Source organism: Plodia interpunctella, chromosome 22 (genome assembly GCF_027563975.2).
Source record: "Plodia interpunctella isolate USDA-ARS_2022_Savannah chromosome 22, ilPloInte3.2, whole genome shotgun sequence".
NCBI lineage: Eukaryota > Metazoa > Arthropoda > Insecta > Lepidoptera > Pyralidae > Plodia > Plodia interpunctella.
Genome location: NC_071315.1, coordinates 5,342,247 through 5,369,916, shown reverse-complemented (window position 1 = coordinate 5,369,916; position 27,670 = coordinate 5,342,247). Strand labels below are relative to the sequence as shown.

Genomic DNA, 27,670 nt, shown 5'->3' with positions numbered 1-27,670 from the left:
TCAACAAATATGTAAGATTTTTTTTATGTTTTGTAGCTATGGACACATTTATGTGATATTTACACAAAGCTTAACAGACTGAATAAGATCAATGCTGTGTTTCTCGCTAACACCCATGAGAAAAATGATAATAGTTTAATTTTAATATTTTATCGAAGTATTTATGGTGTACGAACACCCGTGATATAGGGAGTAGATTCAGATTATATTCTGTGTTTATATCACATTTCTCGACATCCGTTTAGTAGTTTTTGTTTAGTAGTTTGTGTAATTGAGTAATATATGTATATTACTCAATTACCCAAAAACTCGCACCCAACCAAAATTTCTCAGAAATAAAAAGGTTTTACTATTAATTATAATAATATTAGGAGGATTAATCTGCCAGTTTTCAATTCTCTCCAGCAGACTCACTTCTGTATCCATTTGTCGGCCTCCTTGACCTCCTCAAAGAAGTTGTGGTACTGTGTGGTGTGCTTCAGGTGTGTCTCCAGACACAGCGTCAGTTGTAGGACCCATGCCCACTGCGACTGCATCACCTGGAGATAAACATTGAAAATGTCAAATGGGTCACACAATGAAACACGATAATTAAATGTCATTTTTTTCGCGCGCTTCCAAAATATGCTTTAAAACCTAACCCATAAGACTGAAAACAAACCTGCAGATGACTTTCAATCGTTTTGCTTGCAGGATGATGTTGAGCGATGAGGGCTTCTCCGCGGTCGATGACATTGCTGAACTGGAGCTCTCGCTTCTCCAGTGACGACATCAGTTGCTGGAAAATGTGGTTTGTTAGTGTGGGGTAAGGTCGAATTTAGATAGTCAATTACGCTATAGTTTGTGGTTATACGATAATTTATTTATAATCTATGTAAGTAGATGTAATATGAAAATTTTAAATACAAATTTGTTTCTATGATAACGAAATGATATCTCGATTACTAAATCAAAAATGTATCTACAAGATTTTTTTTTTGAAAACTACCTACTTATATCAGACTATATACGATGAATAATAAAGTCTATAAAACAATTAAAATATGTTAAAGTTCAATGTACATAATTCATTTGCTAATGTTTTAAAATGAAAGTAAGTGAAGAACCCTGAACTAATCACTAAAAATAATGATAAACAGACAGACCAAGCACACCAAAAACTAAACGCAATTCAGACAACGTGAATATAAAATAAAATAAAAACAAAACGAAGTGGTTAAATCAACAAACCTCTTGGTCATCTCCAAATGAATGCTTGCACAGAAACGAAATATAAAATATTGAGAAACACAGCAACTTTTTGGATGATACGAAAAGCGTGGGAGATGATAATGTGTGATTTATAAAGACGTGCTCACACTTTTAAGAAGTATTTACAAAAATTTAAATAACTGATAGAAACCATCCGAAAAATAAATGATGCTATTTATCAAAATATTTTTTGGTGTGAACACTCCTTTAAATCTGAGAAAAAAATATACAAAACAATCACTGCGCATGTTTGCAGTTTCTGTTGTAAACGATTTCAATAACATTTAAAATATGAGGGTAAAATTCATTCCATAATATTGTATTTACAAATATTACTAAAACGTATAATAGATTTGCCGTTGTCACTAGAACTTATATTATATGATTTTCATGATTTAATGCTAGTAGAACTTTAAGCAAAAGTCAAAATTCTAAAGTTGTCGTCTTATACAAACTAATCTTTTGTTTCTCGATAAAAATAACGAGAAATTGTGAGAAACCTGCTTGATTAAAAGATTCAAGCTTATTCTCTCTTCTCTATCTAAAATTAACTCCATTAGTCTATACTATTAAGTGATTACTCGCCACTCGCCACAGGCAGTCGTAAAAGTCATGTCAAATGCCTTTACGTGACCTGAATAAAATCTAACACAAGTATTAGAAAAAATACACACGAAAAAGAAAGAAGACGATATTTACAAAACGAAACCAGTTTGAACTAGTTGCAAACCAGTTCGCACCAGTAACTCACCTCGTAGTAATGCTGGACCGCTGGCAGATTAATGTGAGGGTCGGCCCAGTCCCTGGATAATTCCACTTGTTCTTTCTCGTTGAGCCAGTTGAGCTCCGCCGTCGCTGATTGGAGGAAGTCTTGTAAGGCATCTAGATCAGATATACTGTAAAAACAAAACATTTTTTTTTAATTTTTTCGCGTACTGGTTGATTGGAAAAATCCCTTTATAGGATAAGTTCGCCGTTGCTATCAAGTATTTTCGTTAATATTCTTAATATTCGTATGTACTCTTTTAGAGTTTTGTCGTGTGCAAAGAAAATATACATAAGAATACTACAGGAAACTAAAAAGTGTACCTGAGTACTGAAGTGTAACAGGCATCTTTTATATTATGTGCAAACCTATAACTCAATCTTGTGCCTCGTTTAGTGTCCGTGAATTAGTAACTAACCGTTTAGTGCTAGTGGACAGCAGGTCAGCGTACAACTTCTGCAACTGACTGAGGTGTTGGTTGTACAGGTTTAGCTCTTCCCCGCTGAAGTTAGCGCGGTTGTGTACGCATTGCTCGACCTGAAAAAATAAAATATATAATTAACTGACTTGATGTTGTCCGGGGCTTCGCTCCCGTGGGAATTTTAAGATAAAATATAGCCTGTAGCAATCCTGGCTAATGTACCTTTCTAATGGTGAAAGAATTTGATGAAATCGGTTCAATAGTTTCGGAGATTACCCGCCTCAAACATACAAACTCGCAAACGCTTACCTATTTACAATAATAGTATAGAAAAAAGTGATCGAAGATTTCTTCTCTTATTTATAAAGAAAGTAGTTTTTCCGTTACATTTTGTAAATTCATCCTACTAATATTATTAATGAGAAAGTTTGTGAGGATGTATGTGCGTATGTTTGTTACTTTCACGCAAAATCTATTGTTATAAAATTTGGTACACGAGTAGAATTTCACCTGGAATAACACCACAGCGTAATTTTTATCCCAAAATTCCCACGCGAACAAGGCCCCGGGGCTCAGCTAGATAGTTTATTATATATCGGCAATCGCCAGGAAGAAATAGTACTAGCGATAAGGACGCGTGAACACCGTTATTTAAGTTTCTTTTTTAAATTTGTTTTTGTGCCATAACAAACAATACTTATATTTATATTAAAATATAACTAATTTCAAGTAAATACTGGATATTTTAGAATTAAATATCGTCTAATAAGATAATTATTATTATTAAATATCATCTTAAAAATATATCATCTTAAATAGACTTCGGCAAAACATCTAAAGAAAGAAGATCAAAGAAGCGGAAATACATAATATTGTTGTAGTCGCAAAAATAGTCGTGCAAATAACACCAATGATGGAAAGAATATAAAATTTATGCTTAAAATGTTAATATTGGTCCGGAAATTCAATATTTAGTTAGCCCAAAAGATTTCATCTATAAAAATAAAAATAAATTATATATTTACCTTAGAATGGAATTGGTCGATTTGTTTATGTTCCCTCTGGTGTTTGTCTAACTCGTGTTGGACAGACGGCAAATCCGAGCCGTATTCCGATTCGTGTAACTTTTTCTGAAAAATTGAAAAAAAAAATTAATAACAAACATAAGGCCCTAATTTTAAGTAAATACTTTTTAATCCAATATCTATGTAGCACATTTTTTAAGCAGTTATAATAACACAAGAATGAAGAAATAAAATAAATATTATTTATAATTTTAACAACGAACAGACTATAGCTGAAAAACATAGAAGATATACTTTTTGATTGCTGCCAAAATTTTTGTGCCGATGTAAACTCGTAAACGTAAACTCGTGATAACATAGGACAAATTCAAAATTATATAGTAGACTTAGTTTTAAGTAATTTTTTCGACGTCAATAAGTGATGTATATCTTCCCAGATTTAATACAATTCGAGTTTGATTAATACTGCAGTTGTGTCTTGCAAATAAATAAACGAATAAAAAACATACCAGCTTCTCTTTGCACCAGCGTATCGCTTCATGCAGCTGCTGAAACTTGGGGTCGGCGTCCAGAACCCTCGTCTCAGTGACGGTGCGTGTCTCGCGGCGGACGGTGGTCTGCTGCACGGGCAGCCGCACCGACGACAGCCGTGGCAACAGCCGGCCCGTGAACGACTGCCGGGCGTTTAGCCAGCGGTCGTGGACTTGTTGCACTCTGGAATGGTGAACAATAATTATAATATCGGGAATAGAAGCGGGTGGTTCTCGATTTAGAATAGCCTAGAACAGTTTCTGTGAATGTCATACGAAGTGGGAACCGAAATATAAAGCTTTCACAGCTTGTAACATAATGGAGACTGGAGGGTATTCAAAACAGATTCTTAAGATATCTTCAATTTAAAAGTAAAAATTGTCTTCGTGATTATGAGTCCAGATGTAAAAAGTATCACTTTCTACAACTTTCTACACGTAGAATACCTCTGATTTAATTTTTTTAAGCAAAATATTACATAATAAAATAGATTGTTACCCTTAGCTTAATGAAATTACTTTTAATGTTCCCTACAGACGGTTAAGAAATTTCCATACTATATATGTTCCTCAATGGCACACAAACTATCGTGGTAACCCTTTTATCTGCAGAGCAAATAGGCAATATAATCATCTGATAAACGACTACCCTACCCTTGACGTATTTGCGACCAGTGACTCAACGATTAGGCGTATCGTAGCCGATACTTTTTTCTATTCTGAAAATCATTAATTATAACGAATTATGTTTTTGTTTGTGTCTGGAACTAGTAATAACGAAATTTAAAAGTGAAAACTTGTAAATGGCTTTATGGTTATTTATGTTTAGTGCTTATTAACTTGTTCAATAGCTGTAAGTTTTCTTGAGAAAATAAAATAAAAATAAATAAATAAAAGGTTTGAGATTATTTTCATATCAGTAATATCGTAATGAAAAATTGTTTGTGAACAGTGGTCATCTATCTAAAAGTTTTTGGTTTAAGTACTTATTTCTAACAAGAACTTTTGGTTAGTTTTTAACATATTTTGATTGTGAAGTGTACACATATTGGAAAGTAACGTCACAAATCAACAATTACAACGAATACAAACAAAAGTTTGTTAAAAAGTGTCACTTCGATTGATTATCGCTTTACGAAACTTTATTTTTTGTATTGATAATTGTATACATATGACTTTAACCTAGAATTATAGAAAGCAAAAACATTAAAAAGTAGTCATTATATTTACGTACCAGTTAAAGAGGTTAAAACTTGTATAAATGTAACGCAACCCTTACCGCCTAAGCAGGTCGTTGGCCTGCGGATATCTGCCGTCGCGCAGCGCATGCGCGTCCTGGAAGCAGTCCTGCACGCGGCGCTCGAGCGCGCGCAGCTCGCGCTCGAGCTGCTCGGCCGCCAGCTTGGCCTCGGCCGGGTGCACGCCGCGCTCCACGCGCCGGATCTCGCTCTCGATGTGTCGCTCCACGCTGTCTAGTCCGCTCTCGGTTTCTTTTATATCCCTGTTATATTCGACTCCGAGTCATTAACTATGTCTGTTCCAAACTTCACCAAAATCGATTTAGTCGTGAAATCGTGGGAGACATACTCGCATTTATGGTTTGAATTGGTTTAACTTTGAAGCACAAAGCCTATATTTATTTGTTGGTGGATACATGCGTACATCAACTAGGTAACTTCTATGTAATATTTTGGCAATTTCGACAGGCCATACTGCCAGATTGCGGCAATTGTTGCACTTTGTTGAGCGATATAATTAATAACTCCGCGACTATATATATGTAAGTATAACAAGAAATTATCAAAAAGCCCCTCAAACAGCAGCACCTTTAGAAAAAATATGAAACATAAAATTAAATTAAATGCTTGCTAGTTAACTATTTAGAAGAGATATATATTCTCAACATGTTATTTAGTTAGTTATAATTAATTATTACTATTAGTTATAATTAATTAATTTTTTTATGTCAATTAATAATAACCTTTTAACAATCATAATGAGAATATATGTCCCGCCCTTGCCATTATGTATCAAATTATTTTATAAACACTAACCTATGCAGTTTCTCGGCCAAGCGCTGCAGTCGCTCCAACCTCCTGATCTCATCAGTGAGGTCCCTCTCCCTTTCGGTGTGGGCGATCATCAGTCTCGACCACGCCTGCTCCAGCGCTTCGGGTCGCAGTGTCGGCTCGATGTCGCATTCGCCCACCGATTCGAAGTATTTCTGTCGACATTACAATAAAATTTTAAAACCAATAGCTTAAAGTTAAAATAATTTTCAGAAACTAGTTTATGGTTTATGGAGCACGAAAAAAAGTATTTTTTATTTATTTAAAACATTATTTTCGAAAATACAAAATACGGACAACATTGTCTATTAGCAAACACGACGCCAAGGGCAACTCATTTGTATAGTGTAGTCGTTGTGCCCTATGATTTATATTTATATGTCTATGTAAGTATATATTTAGCACCCACATAGAATTCTCTGCATGATCCAAAATGCTTTTAGCATCAAGTCAGCCTATTGTACTTTTACTAATTGTTTATTTGTGCAATAAATAAATAATGGCCTATAAACAGCACTAATATCGAGGATCCAATTAAAATTAAGCGAATCTATAAAATGATTTTCTGTTTGCTAAACTCATTTTAGACGAAAAATTATAATATTCATAAACATAAGAAAATACTAAAGTACCTCTAATTCCCTGTAATGGTGGAATAACTTCTGTTTCTCGCGCTGCCTCAGGGGCACCTCCTCATTGCGGAACCGCGTGCTCTCGCTGAGCAGCTTCTTCATCTCGATCAAAGTTGACGGGAAAGCACGGTCCTGTTACACGCAATTGTAAGTCTTATTCAGTAAGGTATAAAGCCTAATAATAATAACCTGTATCGTGTCCAATGGACATAAACACATTAACGAGTTTAATACAACTAGAACCGCAGACAAATATATCACAGTACACATATGTTGGTATGTTTCTCATCCTCAGGCGTAATATTTGGCCACCACGCTGAAAATAATTTGGGATACGCTATATTCTTATGTACAAGGCTTAAGGGAGCATTTCTCATGTACCTAAAAAGGCACAGTCAAATTGCAATGGTTTGTTCTTTGAGTTAAGTAAAAAATACTCTATACTCATAAACATAAAGGCGCATTTCTCAACTAAACGCGTCACAACAGCCTCTGAACGTTGTTGGAAATTACACTGTATTCTAACCTGCAAAAAGGCGCATTTCTCATGTAACCACGCGTGGTGCTGGGCCGCCATTTCGGTGCAGGCTGCGGGGCGCCTTTTCTCTTTCTCACGTAACTGAGTACGTCTTAACTTCCTAAGTTAATTGCAAATTACACTGTATTCTCACCTGCATAAGGGCGCATTTCTCGTGTAACCACGCGCGGTGCTGGGCCGCTATTTCGGTGTAGGCCGCGGCCCGCCTCTGCGACTCGGCGTCGAAGAGGGGGTGCACCGCGGGGGGCTCGGGGAAGGTCTCGTAGAGGGACGAGATGTAGGTGATGAGGGACTTCTCGTCGGGTTCGTGGGTGTCCACATCTGGAGGAAAATTCGGGAAAATTAAACTTCTTGTAAAAATTGAAATTATATACTTGTAAAAATTACTTCTTCTACATATAATAAACTGAGAAACAGCTGTACCCTATATTTCTCACATTAATGAAAAGCAAATATATCATTTATAAAATTGTAGCATTTAAAAGAAACATTTCCAAAAAAAATAATTTATTTTTAAGTTCTATTTTTTTAATAAGAGGTTTTTATTTGAGGTTTGTACATGTCTGTTTCTCAAAAAAAAAAAAACCTCTAAATAAAAATGGAAAAATAATGTAAAAAGAAAAAGGCTGAATTTTAATTACAAACAATCAACCAATAAATAAATATACTGTCCTTATTTTTTTATTTAAAATGCAATTTAGAAGTTTGTAAATATATTTCACATAAAACTACATTATTGAGGTTAATATGTAATCTAAATATGCACACAATTTGTATGTGCATCCGTTGTCAGTAATGGCGTAGTCTTGGAGTCCCGAGGTTAGTCATTATTCACGCTAGGCTACTACTATCAAAACATAGCTTATGCCTTTTTTCAACGTTATTACGATATGTTGCTTAGAATCGGCACTCAACAGATTTTTACATTACTATACAGTGCAATGTCATACAAACTTTCACACCCATTTGGGTCTCCAGAGGTGGAAATTAAAAAAAAGTTACCTATGCAGTCAACTCATCAAAATCGAGCCAGCGGTCAAGCGAAAGTGTTTTCGCATGAGTAAGTATGTAAATATGGATCCTAAAAAAATAGTGTACAAAATATACTTCATAACGACTATTTGAACTTATTTCCTTGAAAAGGCTGAAGAAAAAGTGAGGAAAATAAAAGTGTTCGCAAATATTATTAATGCAGGAGGGGGACTAAACTAATAATGTTTGGCGATAAAACAATACAGCACTCGACAAACGAACCTATATCAAAGATACTTCGTTACTGTTTCGAATTTAATGAGGCAAAAATATAATAAGTATGTTCCATAAGGCATAAAGCCAGGGATTCCAAAATGAAAGATTTATTGTTGCAAATTAGTACGGTACCTACGTACGCCGACTAAAATTGATAAACTACACAAAAAAATTGTCCATAACCATCTATTTCCGAAAAGTATATTCTTATATTCCTTCGCATTACACAAATAAGTAAAATGGCTATTTTTAACCGTCTTCAAAAAGGCGGAGGTTCTCATTCACTCGCGACTTACTTCCAAGTCAAGACATCAAACACGTAGCAAGTTACTATAGACCACTAACTTGTGGCGTTGAGATGTACGGTACTTTTGGTTCAGTAATAAACTAGCTTCGATTGAACTCGGTCGTTTTACTAATCACCCGCTAAATACGCATCAATGGCGACGAGATATTACTAACCCACGTGTGGAAGAAATAAATTTGACAAAATGCAGTTTTTAGGAAGTTTGTCAGCGTTTGATCATCAAAAATGTGAATGGTCGATTTATGCTACGTATTTTATGTTACATGGTATCCCCCAGATAAAAAGTTTACAGTTTTTATCTACAATCGACATGGAGAAACAATTGTTTTTTGAAGAAGCATTTTTAAAACAATTTTAAATCTTCAACGCTTATCTTGTTGTTAACTGCTTCACATTTTTTCCATTTCAAATTGCTCTAATCTCGACTATGATCCTAACTTTACGTTTACATTGTTATTCGCCAACTCCTGCGCAGGTCGAGTCATACCTGATGACGTCACGCGCCAAACCAACCGAAAAACAATAGCTCGTAAACCTGGACCTGTCATGGCAACCTGTCTTGTATACAAGTGTATTTATTATTTATCATCTATGTATTGATTTTTATTACTACGAGTATTAAGACAATCTACAGAATTATGTTAAAGTTTGCAAAATTACTTGAAAACTATTTACAGGCATTTTTTGTCCCACTAAATATTATAAATGATAAAGTTTGTGAGGATGTATGTGTGTATGTATATTTGTTACTCTTTCACGCAACTTCTCTTCTACTGGACCGATTGTTATGAAATTTGGTACACGGATCGAATATAACCTGGAATAACACATAGGGTCTTCACTTTTTATCCCGACATTCCCACGTAAGCTAAGCCCCGGGGCGCGGCAAGTCATATATAAATTTTCTTGTCGTTTTTAACACTTTTTCACATTAATCAATCAAGAAAGCTATATATCCCAGTACATGGCCCCAGAAATAACTTTAAATAAGTATCAATAAACCAAAATTCCACAATATAATTGGAAATTTAGTTATAGCTACATGATTCCAAATCATTCGTCGTATTTGTTTCACCTAATGAATTTAATTTGTACTCGCTAGGTTTAACGACTGTAAATATCTTTATTCAGTAACTTTACAATAACATTTCTGTATGTGATTGGAAACTCCTTTTAAGTTCATAAAAGAACTTGGGTTTTAGTTATATTTATAAATGCAAAGTAAGGATTAATGTAATAAACAAAGCGTAAAAACATATTATATTTTTGCCTCTTCCTCTCTCATACGTTTATTTTACAAGCCACCGCAATTATTTGCAACTACAGACATTATAACCACAAGTATTATGCACATACGATCCATTTCAAGTCTTTGACATTCCTGATAACGATCACCTCAGCTATTACAATGCCTTGCGAAGCAAACCAGACGGCAGCAATTTCTGACGTTTAAAGCCGGCTCCACATAGTCGTCGAATAGTTTGCCAAATTTGGCGGATTCGGAACACATTGCTGGGTTTTCATTGCGGTAAATAAAAGCACTCATACTAATTACGCGATGTTCACGCATTCGCATCGGCATGTGTTGACTTCGGCGACAGTGTGGAGCTGGCGTAAGGATTACTGTCTCATCACAACCCCGTTATACCTATACAACATAACACTTTTTCATTGCACATTCTCACGGTGTCGAAGGTTAGACATATCGACAGGTTCAACGGACGGACCGACCGCTAATTGTGCTGTTCTAAAATAATTAGACAGGTAAATTACCACGTCGCTTGTTAATGTGGACTGGGAAAGACACCATAATGATAGTGGAAGGTTGTCTGTTTTTAGATAAAACAATTTAAACGCGAATCTTCATTTTTTTAATCTTTAATCTATTATTGTTTCTTTATCAACGTCATTTATTCTTGTCTGAAAGCTTTTGACCGCGGCTTCGCCCGCATTTATTTTGTGCCTCCGCTCATAACTTATTATTGTCAATATCTCTGGTTCTAAGCAACATATCGCGATGAAACCTATACCAGATTTTACGTTAGACCATCCGCCATATAACTGTGGAAACCACATCAAATTCACACAACAATACAGTCATCGCGATGTAACATCCCCAAAAGACACCAGAAACACGTTAGGATGAGAGTGGCAATGTCTATCTTACCTTCGGGATCCAAAAGCCTGGTAACTCCATACTCCTTCTCGACCACATGGAAAGCCGTCTCCAAACGCTCTCGAACCTGTCTTGATCTGAAAATAATAACGTATTTTTTTGGGATCCCCTTTTTTTCGCATAAATTATTTATCCTAATTCAATTTAGCATAACGAGTATATAATTTTTTGACATAATAACATTTTGACATACTTGTTTTTGGCATACCTTTTCAATAAGCATAATTATAGTTTAGGCTAATGTATTTTACCATAATTTTGATTTGCATAAAGCTATAGTGTAGCAGTAGGTTAGGGTGCGGCGGGGTGGCCCTTGGGCCACCCCTAAGCCGCCAATATGGTTTAGAATATTATGCTTAAAAATTGTTATGCTTATGGTAGGTATGCATAAAAAAATTGTGCCTAAAACGTTATGCCAAATTAATATTGTGCGTAACTATTATTACGATAAGAAAAAGTATGCCATGTTAAATTATGACATAAAATTGTATGCATAAAAATAGTTAACCTATTTTTTTATCATGTGACAGTTCTAGTACCATTATTTCTTAGGTTCTATGTGTCAAGCATTGATAATAAATGTACGATTACCTCACTCACTCTTTACGCTTTTGTTACTGACAAAAAGTTACTAAACTGATACTAAGTGAATAATAGCTGTAAATCCGTCCCGTCTAGAAAAATGGACGTTGAAAGTTACGGTGGAAGTGACGTTGGATTCAGATTCAACTGTTTATCCACTTTTAAGTTACATGATACATATTACGCCAGTCTATCAGATTAGGCCGGTTCCTGTGCATGAGAGCGTTGAACGCCAATCCGTCTCTCTCTGAAGACATTTGTCTATGAACCGCCTGATGTAGCCACGAACGCACTCAGCTACTAACCTGATATTACGCCAGTCTATCAGATCAGGCCGGTTCCTGTGTATGAGCGCGTTGAACGCAAGTCCGTCTCTCCAGGAAGACGTGAAGTCTGTCACCCTGACGCCAGGGTATTTGGCCGTGGAGCGCCGAGCCCAGCTCAGCAGCGCCTCGCGCGCGGTCACGTTCGGTTCTTGTCCCACCACTATGTCTGATATCTGGAAAGAAAGAGAAAGAGCATTAGTTACCGTACTTATTTACAATAAACATTTTGAATTTGAACATGATATGTCTGCGCTTGACTACTGTCCTTTTTTATACTATCAAACAGGCATGTGGCCCACCTGATGGGAAGTGGTCTCCACAGCCTCTACCAGTAATACGACATGGGATATACATATAAAACCAACTTATAAATTAAATTCCATACAACAATTTTGTTAGAAATATAATTGTCTGTTATAATGTTTTGGGCTAATAAAATAAGTAATATCTTTATATGATCAATCACGTATTGTAAACTTTCTGGAAATTCCAAAGAAAGGCGGACTCCTGAGGCATACACTAGTAAAAATATAGGTATTTTCAAATAACTTTCTTAAGAAACTATAATAACATAATGAACAACCGGCGACTATGGCTATAAATCTCCATTACGTGATGTTATCGGATTCATGAGAAAAAATCCAATTAAGTTATTTATCAACAATAGATACAACGTGTAGCAAAACAGATAGCTACCCAAAGCAAAAACAAAAAATAGTAACTATTAAAAAGTTATTGATGGCACGTTATGGCACGAAAAAGAAAACGAAGAAAATGCTATTTAAAAAATTTTAATAATTTGATCTAGGAATACAGTAAATCAATATTTTTAAGTTATAGGTATATTTTTAGTTATTTGGTTTTATTCCAATAAATGGCCCTACATTGTAATTACAAAATAAATAAAAATGTATTTTAATTTGTAGTTAACTTCTTGTCTGTGGTTTATTTATAGAAAACTAATTAAGTAGTTATGCGCATGGCGTCATTCATGGCAGTATACTAGTTAAAATTCATACTACATAATTATAAGTATACATAAAACATTGTTTTGTTGAACAAATTTTGTTGGAGAACTTGGAAGTGGCATGAGACCGTAGAAAGTGGCGCGAAAAAAGGAGAGCCATAAGTGGTGGCAAAACGATTACGAACCCAACACTGGGCTTTAATTTTTTACTAACTTTTGCCCACGGCTTAGCACGCGTTATTTTCACTCCATTGAAATATTTAGACTCTTCAACTAATCTGGTTTCCCCATACAAACATTGAACCCCCTTTTTACCCCCTTAAAGGATAGAAGTTTCTAGACCCAGCGGTTTGGGCTGTGCATTGATATGTAAGTCAGTCATTCAGTGTCTACTTTTGTATATATACATGGGCCTGCAAATGTGTCTTCCTATTGTCTTTGCCCGTTATATCCTTATCCATATTACGCATACCTAGTATTTCTATACTTCTTAAATAAAAATGTGAAAGTGAGACTTGTTTGTCCTTTATTCACGTCAAAACGGAGCACGAGAATTTTGGTGTGGAGACAGTTGGTGAGCTGAGTAACTTAGTCTTTTAGAAGCCCGAGGTCGGAGCATTGGCTCGAGGTGAATTTTGGTGTGGAGATAGTTGGAAATCTGATTAAATTAGCCTATTAGAAGCCCGAGGCTTCGTCCGCGGCAGTTAGCCTATGTCAACTAACTATAATAAACTAAAATAACGTATGGGCAGTACAGTCAACAGCACATTAAGTTACCCTACATGCACCCCTACGGCGCGGTAATAGCAGCGGGTTTGCAATGAATTAAGGTAGGGTGATGTGCTGTTGACAGTACAGCTGGTAATATTTTAAAGCACTTATAATTTAAAAAATATCGAAATATTAGTCAGGCGCTAAAAATAATCCTTCAGGTCAATGCATCGCCTGGCTTGCATCCAGGTTCGGATTTAGAGAACTATGAGGAAATGCGTCTGTCTGGATGCGGGTTAATCAATAACTCACTTTAACTGCGGCCGCGACCACATATGTACAGTCAACAAGCATGACAACCTACCCTAATTCATTGCAAGTTCAGCTCTATCACCGCGGAATTAGGATCCGTGCAGGGTAACTTGACATGTGGTCGACTGTACCCTGTGAGTGTAGAATAGAAGTTTACCCTGAATTTATGGTGCTATTTCCCACTTCAAATCCGTACCCCCCATGGAAATAGCAAACAGGATATGAATATTAATATATTAGGACAAATCACACAGATCGAGCTAGCCCCAAAGTAAGTTCGAGACTTGTGTTAAGGGATACTAACTCAACGATACTATATTGTATAACAAATACATATAAATAAACATCCAAGACCCGGATCAATCAGAAAAAGATCATTTTCCATCATGACCCGACCGGGGATCGGGACCTCTCGGTTCAGTGGCAAGAACTTTACCACTGCGCCACCGAGGTCGTCAAATGAAGTCCTTGAATTCCAAAAATAACCTTCCTCTAAAATGAGAAATAAGGTAAACTGACCAATCCACAAAACAGTTCCAGACAGCTGACCATGTAGCACAATAAACACAATAACTCGTGGACCGGTGAACGACCTAAACCAATCGATTTGATTTTGGTAGCTTGGTGAAAAAAACTAGATCATCTTCTTAAATTGCGGATCGCTTCTACATTCACAATAATATGGCATAAAGATTGTAGCTTTCGAGGATCATGAATAAATATTAATTTACGAAATGTAAAAATGTCTAATTTCTGAATACTTGATTATAATAGAATAATTGTTGCCCGCGGTTTCGCCCGCGTAAATTCCCGACGGGAATATGTATTTTTACGTAAAGAAAGGTAAAGTACCCTATGTACCTCTCCATACTTCAAACTACTAATGTATGCAAAATTTCAAGAATATAAGTTGAACAGATAGAGCGTAAAGAGGTAAAAAACAAACTTACTATCGTATTTTTAATACTAGTTAGGATTCAGAAGCGTTCAGTTAATTTAAATTAATTGAACATAATGATCAAACTTTAGACCGATGCCGACGCGAATAAACGAATATTGCGTAATTACTTTGTGTAATAACTATTTACCGCAAGTAAAAACCAGCAATGGACGTCGAAACCGTCAAAGTTTGGCGAGCTGATTGCCGATAGCGAGCGTAAAAGAAAAGAAAAGCTTTCAAAATAAAGGGTGTTCAGGCGTCGTGACACAAATACCGCCATCGATCCACCATCGCAAGATAAATACGCTTTTTGTTACGGACGGACACAATAGCATTCTGTACGTGACTATTTGTACCGTTGTCGGTTACTCTTGGGCCGAGGTATTCACTATTTGTTGGTATTTACATAAGAAAGTACATAAATAAATGTAGTATTATATAATATTATTTAATTGTGTTTCACATATATATATATATATATATATATATATATAATACAAATACTGGCGGCCGGTCCCGTCTTCACCCTTATCACATAGGGGTATAAAAAATAGATAACAATGTATTCTCTGACATATAATAAATATATAAAGTTTAATCAGCAAAGTCAATCCGTTTCTGAGGTGTATGGTAACAAAATAATCAGTAACACGAACATTTTATATCTTACTAGCAGCGCCCCGGGGCTTCGCTCCCGTAAAAATTTTGAGATAAAAAGTACTCTGTGTTGTTCCAGGTTGTATTCTACCCGTGTACCAATATTCACAATAATCCGTCCAGTAGATTTTGCGCGAAAGTGTCACAAACACACATACATCCTCACAAACTTTCGCATTTCATAATATTAGTAGGACCAATAGAATTTCGGAAACCGTCAGATCAATCAATGTAGATCAGGTTGGATCATATCCTAATTAAGACCTACATCAGATCCACCACCTCAGCACCACTAAAGGCAACGTGGAAACTATAACAATTTCTGATCACAATCATACACGAGCATCACCCGGCATTCTTCCATTAGTGAATGAAAGCAGTGTCACGGTGATACAGAGCTGACAAACAGCTCGTGACGGCATACATAATCAGTAACTTTCGCTGTTTGTTTGCTGTTGAGATGGTTGCTTCTGTTAAAATATGAAAAACCTTATACAATACAAAAATTATTTACTAGCTGCGCCCAAAGAACTTCAGGATAAAAAGTACCCTATGTGTTATTCCAGTTTATATTATACTCGTGTACCAAATTTTGTAACAATCGATCCAGTAGATTTTGCGTAATAGTGTAACAAACATACATAAACACATCCTCACAAACTTTCGCATTTATAATATAATAATATTAGTAGGACTGCCTTGCCACGAGAGGAAAAAAAAAATTAAAGGTACAAAGCGGTAAAGCTATCTGTTCCAGTCAATCTTTTCTAGTATAGTTTTAGTATGTTTGTATGTAACATTAGTATAGTGTAGTGTAATATACATATACTATGTCTCTTCTCCTTCTTCTTCCACTCTTTCTCCTACTTTATTCGGGGTCGGGTCTGGAGATTGGGAGATTGGATCGGTCTTTGTAAATCTCTTCTTCCATGTTAGACTACATATATTATGCTATATAGTTTGTACTAAAACATATATCAAATATAGAGTAAAACCGAGTATTTGGTCAGGCTGAGTGCGTAGGCGTCACATCGAGGTGAGGTATGGCATGATGTCATACTGCAAACTAAAAAATTTACAGAAATTATATTGAGTACTACCTAACTGATCTGCACGTTTATTAAATTCAATAATTATTAGTAGTATTCCAAACAAAAAATATTAACATAATTTTTAATACTAGCTCTAATAAATATTTGTCAGAAAATATTGAAATATAAATAAATAAATATAAATAAATATTTTAGGACGAATCACATAGATTGAGCTAGCCCCAAAGTAAGTTCGAGACTTGTGTTATGGGATACTAACTCAATGATACTATATTTTATAACAAATACATATATAGATAAACATCCAAGACCCGGGCCAATCAGAAAAAGATCATTTTCCATCATGACCCGACCGGGGATCGAACCCGGGACCTCTCGGTTCAGTGGCAAGCACTTTACCACTGCGCCACCGAGGTCGTCAAATATCTTCAGTTAATGGATAAATTGACAATACTCGACGGCGAAGCCCTAAGGTTGTATCGCGGGTCCGGTGGACACAACACAGACGGTACAAATTGTTAGAATAGAATAGAATAGAATCCCGTTTTTTTTTAAAAACCAAACCACAAACACATACGTAAGATTAAAAAAAATGTGCTGCAGCATTTTCAACAGGCCACAACTCAGTAAAGATATTCAGTTCTCACATCGTCATTTATATGAAAGTGGATTTTCTGTGATCTCGATAACTTGTATATGGTGTCAGGGCCTTTGGTTCATAGTTGACGTTTTTATGGACAACTTCAGTTGTGACTTACACGTACATCGTGGAATGCAAGGTTTCATTAAAGAATATATAATATGCAGTAAATCGATAGTATTGGTTTTACCCCTTCTTTCCGTAGCTACTTGGATGTCCCATTGATGGGACGATGGAAATATCGTCCCATTTACTTATATGAACTCCAGTAAATAAATGTCCAGTAACTGGTAAATATGGCTTGCCATATTAAAGTCTGTAAGTCAAGCACAAGTGCTTGTAAGTTAAACATGGACAGACTTTTGTTTGTTTGTGCTATCGACACAGGAAAGTCGACCACAACAGTAACGGAGCTTAAAAATTATTCCAAAAACGCAGTGCACATTAAAAGCTATGACGCATAATGCGACACCAAAAAGAACAAGTTTAAAATATTCGCATTAAACGGCGCATAATTTTGCATTCAACCGATTAAACACAGCGATCTCAAAAACTTTATATCAGTGACCATAACTTACTGTATTTAATATTTACACGAGATATTTTTGAGAAGCGACAATTTATTTTAACAATATTGAACATCATTATAATGAACGTTCCTGGGTTTCAATAACATTTAAGTGCCGTGCACATCAAAACCTCTGCTACCATATTTCTGTTCCTCTTAATTGTGGATTGGAATCGATTCCGTTGGCTCTTTATAAAAACGACTTGCAAAAACACTTATAAAAAATAAGTAACCATAAAACATCAAAGCTCCGTTCCGAATTTCACACATTTCACAATAACATCCAACACAAACTGAGTCGAGGAAGCACATATATAAAGACTCATACACCCCGTCGGTATGTTAGCCCAATTTGAATCCGCTTGATGATATGCTATGTCCCAGTTGGCGTTGGGAGTTCAAAGAAGATGGCGACGCTGTGACAAATAACTGAATCACCATGTTTTCGAAATAATTTGGACATCTGGGATTCGATAAATTATTGTAACACAATAAATTAAGATGAGAAAAATCAAGAACGTATAAAACTCAAATTAATATTACTTTTGTTAGGGAAAATGTAAAAGCAGAGAACAGAGAGGCGTGGCGATATTCCACTGACAAAACGTGTATAGAGTATCCCAACTAATGTTATAAATGCGAAAGTAAGTTTGTTTGTTTGTTACCTCTTCACGCAGTATATACTGGACCGATTGTTATGAAATTTGGTACACGGGTAGAAAATTACCCGGAATAACACATAGGGTACTTTTTATCCCGAAATTCTCACGTGAGCGTAGCCGAGTTGCGCAGTTGGTTTATTAATAAAATTGTTGTATATGAAGTGGGGTCAATACATGGAACACCGACATTGCCGACGATCGTGCGAAGTGGATACAAAAAAGTAAGAAAGTGGTTCCTGGGCCACTCTGGGATCCATTGTCGGACAATCAACGGCTAAGGAAGAAATCGAGAAAACGTTGAGAGTGAGGAACTTGGACGGACACGTCTTGAAATTTAGTTTTCAACTTTGGCACCAATAAAAAATTTAAATGTTATAAATCCCAATACCTACTAGGTTAAATAGTTTGAATTGAAATTTTGGTATCGATATGAGTAGAAACCTATCGGTTGGCATCAAATTTTTTAGCACATTTTTATCGATGAAACCTAACAGCGAATGCAGATTTAATAAGCACAAGAAACGAAATTCAAATACCTGAATATATAAAAAATAAAGAAGACAACATGTGAGTATAATATTGAAACACCAATAAAAAGAAAGTTATTGCTTAATAAAAACCTAAAATTCAATTAAACGCACACAACAAAGACTATACGAATAATTTTACACATGTTTTCGGTATTTGGTTTTTGGTGTGTACAGTGAACCAAATACCACCAATGAGCTGAATCACGTTGATTCAATTAACAATAGCAAAATAATTCAAGTTCTATTTGCTGATAATCTCGCATACGAACGAAGAGGTGTTTCGCGCACCTATTCGATTGGCACCGATTTTAATCGCATAGGTTTCGTTTAGCACCAGTCAATATATTTTAGGTTCGATTCGAGGAATTCCTTTTTTAAAATCATAAGTATTTGTGAAGATTCGACGATGCATATTTCTGACAATCGTATGTAAAATTAATAATAATATACATTACAGTATAGATTACAGTCGATCCTATCCCACTAATATTATACCTATTATATATAAAATAAATAAAAATATCTTGTTATAACTGTACTCCTTTGTAAATGGTGCAATAAAGAGTTTATCTATCTATCTATCTAATATTATAAATGCGAAAGTTTGTCAATATGTATGTATGCTTGTTATTCTTTCACGCAAAATCTACTTGACGGATTGTTGTGACATTTGGTAGTTTCGGTAGTTATGACATAGGATATATTTTATCCCAAAATTCCTACGGGAATGAAGCCGGACGCGGCTAGTAAAATATATAAAATGTATTCATCTCACTGGTGGTTCTCCAAAGCCTTTAAACCCGCTGGTCGACACTGATTGAGTCACACGGGACAGCGATGGATTAGACTAATGCAAGACCGTAGGAAGGAAAAAATGAATGCCTATACCCGGCCCAGGGTTGTGCGGACTGAAAATAAAGGTGATGATTCTTCAACATTTCAATTAGAACTGTAACTTTTGTGTTGTTCTAAAAGTTGTTCTAAAAGGCAGCTCTCTAACACATCATAAATTATTTTTCCAATCACACCAGAAATTAGAATACTGATTATCTAAACGGAACGCGTTATGTGCTATTCGAATCGGTGCCATTCGAATCGGTGCTCCGAGCGGAATACCTCAATATGAATGGAGAAGAAGGCATCAAAGACTGGCGCTGCGAGACGTCAAAAACAACGAAACGGTGTAGTCATGCCTGAGGAGTCAGCCAGTTACATGAACAATCAGAATTCGACTTTATTCCAAAGGAGATAAGACGAAAATTCAATCGGATTCAAGATTCAAGTTCGAGTTTTTGCGGTGATACAGAAAATACTATTTCTTTGTGGAATATGGATGTGAAGAAATAAATCGCTCAATACTGAATTGTGGTTTGTCTTTAAGTTAGTAGTTCAAGCCGACATTTTATTCACAACTAACTGTTTACCCGCGACTTAGTCCGCGTAGAATAATTACTTCTGACAACATGATTATATTTTTACCAGATAACTAATATCAAATGACCAATATTTTTGTGTGATAGCCAATTAAGTCGTCTTTGGTCGTCTTTTCAAAGTTAATCTACCTGATGTTGTCCATATCTTTATCATAATATTTATGTATGAACTAAATACCAAGATATTTACGTAAAGAAACATTTAGACATCATGTATATTAATTTCTTAAATGATACTTTCAAAATCATAATACAAAACTGGCAAAAACAAACCGAAAACAGTTAATAGAGAAAGTTAATTTCCTTCGAGCAGATCTTATAGAACGATAAAACTATAACAAAGATCAAAATAAAGATAAGATAGACAATCAATCAAATAATCTGCTGTACTGTCCGTCTGTCTTTGGGAAAATAAAATGGCGGCTAAAAATTCAAAACCATTCTGAGTTAGTAATTCTGTCTCTTTCCTTGTGTAGAATTTTTGTTATTTATTTTAGTTATTATTCTTTAAAAATGCAAATTTAAGAAATATACATTAAATGTATTGCGATAAAATCAGGAACGGTTTTAATTATAGTGTCAAATCATAATCTATTTTTCAAGACAAATAGAGAAAAATCAATAACTGATATATAATCCTAAATTGAATAAAGAATTTTTAAATTATGATTTAAAGCATCTAAATTAATTTAAATCATAATTTAAAGCATCTAAATAAATTTAAATACAAAATTCTTTATTCAATTTAGGATGATACATCAGTTATTGACATCAAAATCGCAGGTGAAGAAGAAGCGGCGTAACAAACTTCACCGCAGCCTCTATGGATGTCAACTAATAAATGTGGACTAACTTATGTTTCAGAAAGGCCAGCAATATATATCATTAAATAAATAACTAGATGTTGCCCGGGGCTTTGCTCCCGTGGGAATTTTGAGATAAAATATAGCTTATAGCAATATTGGATAATGTACCTTTCTAATGCTGAATTTTTGAAATTGGTTCGGTAGTTTCGTAGATTACCCGCCTCAAATATACAAACTCACAAACGCTTACCTCTTTATAATAATTACGACGATTTAGATTAAAGAATTACCTAAAATAAAATAATAAACGTATATAGTTACTTCATTTAAAACCATTTATCGAACTAAACCAATATGTTTCACAGAATTCCAAAATCGTGACCGATTCCATAATTTACCGATTGAGCAATTTATTTGGGTTCAAGCTTTTAAATTTGATCGATGTTAAATCCAATTTTTCTGTGATTTTATTTTTGTAGTGTTTATTTTTACTTGATTTTGAATAACTATTTTTTATAAATCCCCGTTTTAACAGATAATATTAGGGGCCTGTTACACCACTTTCTGATAAATTATCATGCTGTAATCTGACAGATAAACTAACCGCTAGATAAAAGTGCTTCATGTGATTGGCCAGATAGTCATATCCAACACTTGTGAAACATAATTTATAACGCTGTTCAATGTGTTACATTTTTGTTATCAGATACTTTATCAGTGAGGATGTGTGTATGTATGTTTGTTACTCTTTCACGCAAAATCTACTGGACCGAAAATATTCTGAAATTTGATACACGAGTATAATATAATCTGGAATAAAACATAGGGTACTTTTAATCCCAAAATTCCCAAGGGAGCGAAGCCCCGGGGCGTAGCTAGTACTACTATCTGACATTTTTAGGTATATTTCTACCAAAACTAAATACGACGTTACTGAAATTATTTTAGGGAGCACAGGATCGCTGACCTCGAATGAAGTTCAATGGTGGATTAAATATATCAAGATTGATCTCTTGAGATATCGGAACGTCTGTTGAATGAAGTGGATTCTGAATGTAGTAACAATATGTACTGAGGTTTATAACTCGAAGATTAATAGAATACAGGAACAACTCCTTTCATCAGATACAAACTAAATATAGATCAACAAAAAGAAAAATAAAGAGATGAAAACAAATGTACAAACTTGTTTGTTTGTTTGTAATAACTTTATTGCACGAAAATAAGCACATTAATAAAAATTAATACAAGAAAGATACATTGTACAACGGCGGACTTATAGTAGGGATCTCTTACAGTCAACCGGCGATAGGTTGAGAGGACGTGTATACAGTAGCAGGCTCGTCAGATGTAATAGCGTACAACATTAACATAGAAGACAATAAATTGTAAGAAAATAAATAAATATACTTAAAATCTAAATAAATAATTACATAAATATACAAGGTGTTACTGTGTTGACAACCTATGTACATAGGAATGAAGATATATGTATAAGCTTATATATTCTGCAACTCCATCAAAGCAGGCATATCATACAATCAGAGGCGAATCTTAAAAAATAACTAGCAACTTCATTCTGGTGGTATAAAAAATAGATAGACCTTAATATACAAACAAAATTTCATCAAAATCGATCAAGATGTTTCGGAGTAGTATGGCAACTAACACTGTGACGAGATGTGTTTTATGTATTGTATAAAGATTATTCATTTACACAAATCCCTGGCTTCAGTCGTCACAGCCGCGATGAAATCGGATACATACGAGTATTAGTGAGAGATATAGAAACAAATCTACATGTAGAGTGCGTAAAATACAATCTATTTCCACTCAATGTTCGTGATCATACTCATCGTGACCGGAGCTCGTGACGTCATCGATCGCCCTTTGTAAATATAACGGAGAAATTAGAACGAGATGCACTGATAGAAAACTAAATAACAGATGAGAAAGTATATTTGTTTGCAGAATTTCATTTAGTAGCGTAAAGCTATAGGCCTTCGAATAATAAATCTGTGCTTCAAACGATCAAATTTGTTGTAATTTTTTTAGCTTCCAATGACTTGCAGAATGAACTCTTCACGAAATATAATTCTCTTCGCAAAAGATTGCTTTATAAAAATTGTAACATTTCTTTCAATCCTCAATTCGTGTGAAATGATACAATTTTTTTTAGAATCAGTCAATACGTGTAAATAGTTTAAAAATAGAAAAGATCGTGAGAAAATCTTTTATTCAAGATAAGGTAATTTTTGTAAAACTTATAAAGTGTGTATCAATTACTCTTCGTCACAATACAATATAGATTTTCATATTGATTTCAGAGCAGTTTGTGTGATAGTTTAAAAACAATCGCGTATTCTCCATTTCGAGTCTGAAGATTGTCGCTGGATACAATGTGAACTGTATTGTAGAGGGAAAATCGCTTGATTGTTATATTATCACGAGACATCGCAGAGCCCTCAGTTTTAAGTGTGCAGTAAATGCGTAAATTTGATTAGAACTGATATTACTGTACGTTGTAGAAAATTGTATGCTTAATTTTAATGCTAACAAACATTAAATTATTTCAAAACAACGCAAATTATTAACACAAAATGAATCTCGACGACCTATGTATGTGGCCTAATGGTCATCATACCACACTGCTACACTGGAGGTCCCGGATTCGATCCTTGATCAGTGGATCTACTGAAAAACGATCGTCTTGGATGTTTATCTATAAATGATATAAAATATAGTATCGTTCAGTTAGTATCCCATAACACAAGTCTCGAACTTACTTCGGGACTAACTCAATCTGTGTGATTTTATCATATAAAGACAAATTTAAAAAAAACTTACCAAGATGAACATTTATTTGACCCAGAACTCTCAACAAAGATACGAATCGAAAATATTTATCTAATAAAAAATGAGGTCCAATACGAACGAATGGTAAACACATGAGGTCAGAAACGAGTTTGTTGACATCGCTACCATATATGGTCATCAAGGATGATCGCAGACCATGGATCGTAGATCATAGCTGTGGGCAAAAAGTAATGAGGCAATCTGAATTATGACCAGAGGTGTTTTTATATAAGGAGCAGTACACTCCTGATAGATGTGGGAGTTTGTCAGGGGTTTTGTGCATGGATCTAAACACACAAAGGTTTTTCAAAGCGTTAAAAACTTTAAAAACACTAAATTATGTTTTACCGTGAATATGTATTTAGATTATAAATTATTATAAATGTGATAAGGTAGCTAAGGCTTTTACTACATCATATTATTCAAAATTATTAACCCATACTAATACTACAAATGTATACTTTTATATCGAGGACGGAACCGCGGGCAACAGCTAATAAATAAATGTATATAATAATTATACGTAATGTGCCCGAGGTCGACAAGAGTTGAAATATCATCACAAAGTATTGAAAAACTGATTGTGAATTTAGAACGTAATAAAAGAAAAAAATGTGATATTTGAAATAATTAAAATTCAATTTATTAAAAAAAAAAACTTGAACCAAAACGTGGACTTAGCTTGAAAATTCTAAGTGACGTGAAAAGATTATCCGGTTTAAACACATTATAATAAATTGATCAAGATGAAAAGTGGGCAGAGAAAACAGTTGGCCACTCCAAAAATGATGATAACGTATAAAATAAATCCAAAATAGGATACAAGTCCGATACAGTTAAAGCTCGTATACATATCTTATAACACCCTGGTACTTTTGATTTGAAGGACTTGGAAGACCTAATGTTCTTATACTATATTTATAATAACGCGTCATATACTTTTATTGCAGGTTAATCTCATAATAAATTCTCAGTTTATGGTATTTTATCACGATAATATATCGTAAACAACAAGCTAGGGACACATTTAGAACTAAAACACGCGCTCTGAGCGCAACAATATGCTTCAAAAGTAAAAAAAAAAATCTGTAGTACAATTATATTCTATGAAGAGTCAAAAAAACATCTGATTTTTGTTCGTTTTTTTTTTCAGGACAGATTATAAAAAAAGAAGATAATAAAATTATTATATTGTGTGTGGTTCTGTGGAAAATAGCTCCTGATGTTGTATATCAGACAAAGAATGCCTTCACAATGTAAAATGAAACATTTTGCAAGTTAACAATCTTCACAAATAAATTTTAGTATGTTAGAGATTTGGTCTTGCTAATCAGAGCGTTAAGAATACGCTTCAATGACCTGTTGGAATACGAAACATATAGAACATAAACTATCTAATTAATTCGACATATGTATTTGTAAAGTATAAATTAATGAAACCTATTTTACTTATTGTTGTTTTGTTAACGAATCACTGGTAAAAATGTCTCCGTTGCTACTTAAATTTTAATAGTCGCCGTGCATTGTTGGCTACGAAATTGCAATAACACATTGGCCGAAATTTGCAACAGATCGACATAAATTTCTTAATTTATATATAATTATTTCCACTTGATAGCATATTATAATGTGACCGTGGGGGGTTATGGTCCATACTCCTTATCAGTCCATAACTGAACTGTTTAAGGTGTATAAGGAAGGCCAGTGCCCCAGCAGTGGGTACGTTTAAATGGTTGTTGATGACGATGATGTTGATCACAGTTTAATAATTCCAACAATTATATTAATGATACTGACATTGCCTTGTGTACTAGCCATATATCCAATACTAATTTTAAGTAAACCTATATGAGAGCGACCCATCGAAAAGAACAGCAAAACAGAAAAACAGATAGAAGGAGAACATTAGGAATGACATATGGATAATTATGGCGAGGCATGCAAATTTTATATTATAAATTGAAGAAATTATGCGCCGACCGCATTAAAAATGGTAAATGGTAAAAACAAGAAGAAACATGTCGCCCAAAACAAAACCGAGCAATATTATGTCCGTGTCAGTATATTGGCTGCATCATCGGGCCACCAGGCACGCACATTTCAATTAACGCCACGCCGGCAACATCCACGCTGCTATAAGCCCACCTATCGCATGTCGGGTTATCGCTGTACTTTCTCGATCCCTTTTGCTTTCTCCCAGTTATCAGCGCGGAACTGACACTTTCGATCAGCTTCCTTGCGAATGACCTTTGATTTCTACACAGCCTTTGATACAGATCTTGTAATATTTTATTTTAATACTCACTAGCGGCTAACAAATTTAAAACAACAAATTATACACCTCAACCTTCTTCAGAAATCACGCTATCTATTGGTAGAAATCTCTGCAGTAGTTTTTGAGTTTATCGTGGACAGATAGACAGAGGCGGCACAGGACATTGTTTTATAATATATAAGGCTTAGTAACTCGCTAGTAGGAGCTTTGATCGAGTTTATAACTAACTTCTATTAAAACACTGAAATTCGCCTAATGGCTAAAAAAGATGTTCTTTCTTTTTTATCCAGTGTGTTATTGCTAACGGTGTCAGATTTTATTCAAGTCGACTAAAGGCATCTGATGTGACTTTTACGAGAACTTACCGATACCTAGTGGCAAGTAATCGCATACACACTAGTAAACTGTCAAGTGCGCAGGTTTCCTCACCATGTTTGCCTTGATTTGTGGCGGAGATGGAAAAAGACGTTAAAAGTCGAAAAGACACAGATAAATAATCTTAGTAATATTATAAATGGGAAAGTTGTGAGAATGTATGTGTGTACGTATGTTTGTGTGTAAATCTACTGGACGGATTGTTATGAATACACGGACAGAATATAAACTGGAATAACACATACTTTTTATCCCGAAATTCCCACGAAAGCGAAGCCCCAGGGCGTTTCTATTATTTTATATACCACAATAAGAAAAATCTAATCGTCGCAATAAATATGATGTCTAGTTATAAAACTAAATAATCTCGTTGAAACAATGTAGCCGGTGGCAGTATAAACGCCGTAAAGTAGTAATGAAGCGAGTCCAATCCTTGATCAGTTCTTGATAGCCATAAAAGATACAAAGCGTAAAATTTTTATTACAAAGTAAATTGTTTTGGGAAATCTGACATCTACATTATTTCTTGATTGCGATTATTTGTCACTTCGATTGTTAAGTTCATTTATTAGTTTGTTTATTAAACAAAAAAAAATGTTAAATCGATCGATTCGTTTGTTCTGTTTTACAATGTCGATCATTATATATTCCTATTTCTTCGCCAAGCGTAACAGTTTTTTTTCATAATTTTATTAATACTGGCACGAAACAAATAAAAAAGTAAGAACCATAGACGGCCAGACAAGTGCACAGGTTAACGCATGGGTGCGCGCGCCACTACACTGTCATGTGCCGGCGCACCTGTGTACTTCCGCCCGCCATCTTGCCTGTTCCAAGTTTAAATTTCCTTTGATTTGATTTCTAATTGGTCCGAGTTGCCATATTTACGAACCGAGGAAATAATTTGATTAAAATTAACGTAAGAAATATATATTATAATTAATGTAGTCGTAAAATAAGTAAGTAAATAATAAGTAAGTAAGTAAACATAAAGAAACGAGACTGTATTATCCTG

The 27,670-nt window shown here is 34.8% G+C and overlaps 1 protein-coding gene across 44 annotated transcripts in view; it reads right to left on the bottom strand.

Annotated features, from left to right (window-relative positions):
- Positions 1-27,670, bottom strand: part of shot (short stop) — a 248,344-nt gene that overhangs the window by 103,357 nt on the left and 117,317 nt on the right. For all 44 annotated transcript variants that reach the window (XM_053762603.2, XM_053762607.2, XM_053762631.2 and 41 more), the window contains 12 exons: positions 11,851-12,044; positions 10,955-11,040; positions 7,366-7,553; positions 6,695-6,826; positions 6,048-6,217; positions 5,273-5,494; positions 3,973-4,177; positions 3,464-3,568; positions 2,436-2,554; positions 2,003-2,147; positions 662-778; positions 415-539 (listed from right to left, as the gene is read on the bottom strand). In XM_053762603.2, the coding sequence (XP_053618578.1) occupies positions 415-539; positions 662-778; positions 2,003-2,147; positions 2,436-2,554; positions 3,464-3,568; positions 3,973-4,177; positions 5,273-5,494; positions 6,048-6,217; positions 6,695-6,826; positions 7,366-7,553; positions 10,955-11,040; positions 11,851-12,044 (1,808 nt within the window). The remainder of the gene's footprint in view (positions 1-414; positions 540-661; positions 779-2,002; positions 2,148-2,435; positions 2,555-3,463; positions 3,569-3,972; positions 4,178-5,272; positions 5,495-6,047; positions 6,218-6,694; positions 6,827-7,365; positions 7,554-10,954; positions 11,041-11,850; positions 12,045-27,670) is intronic.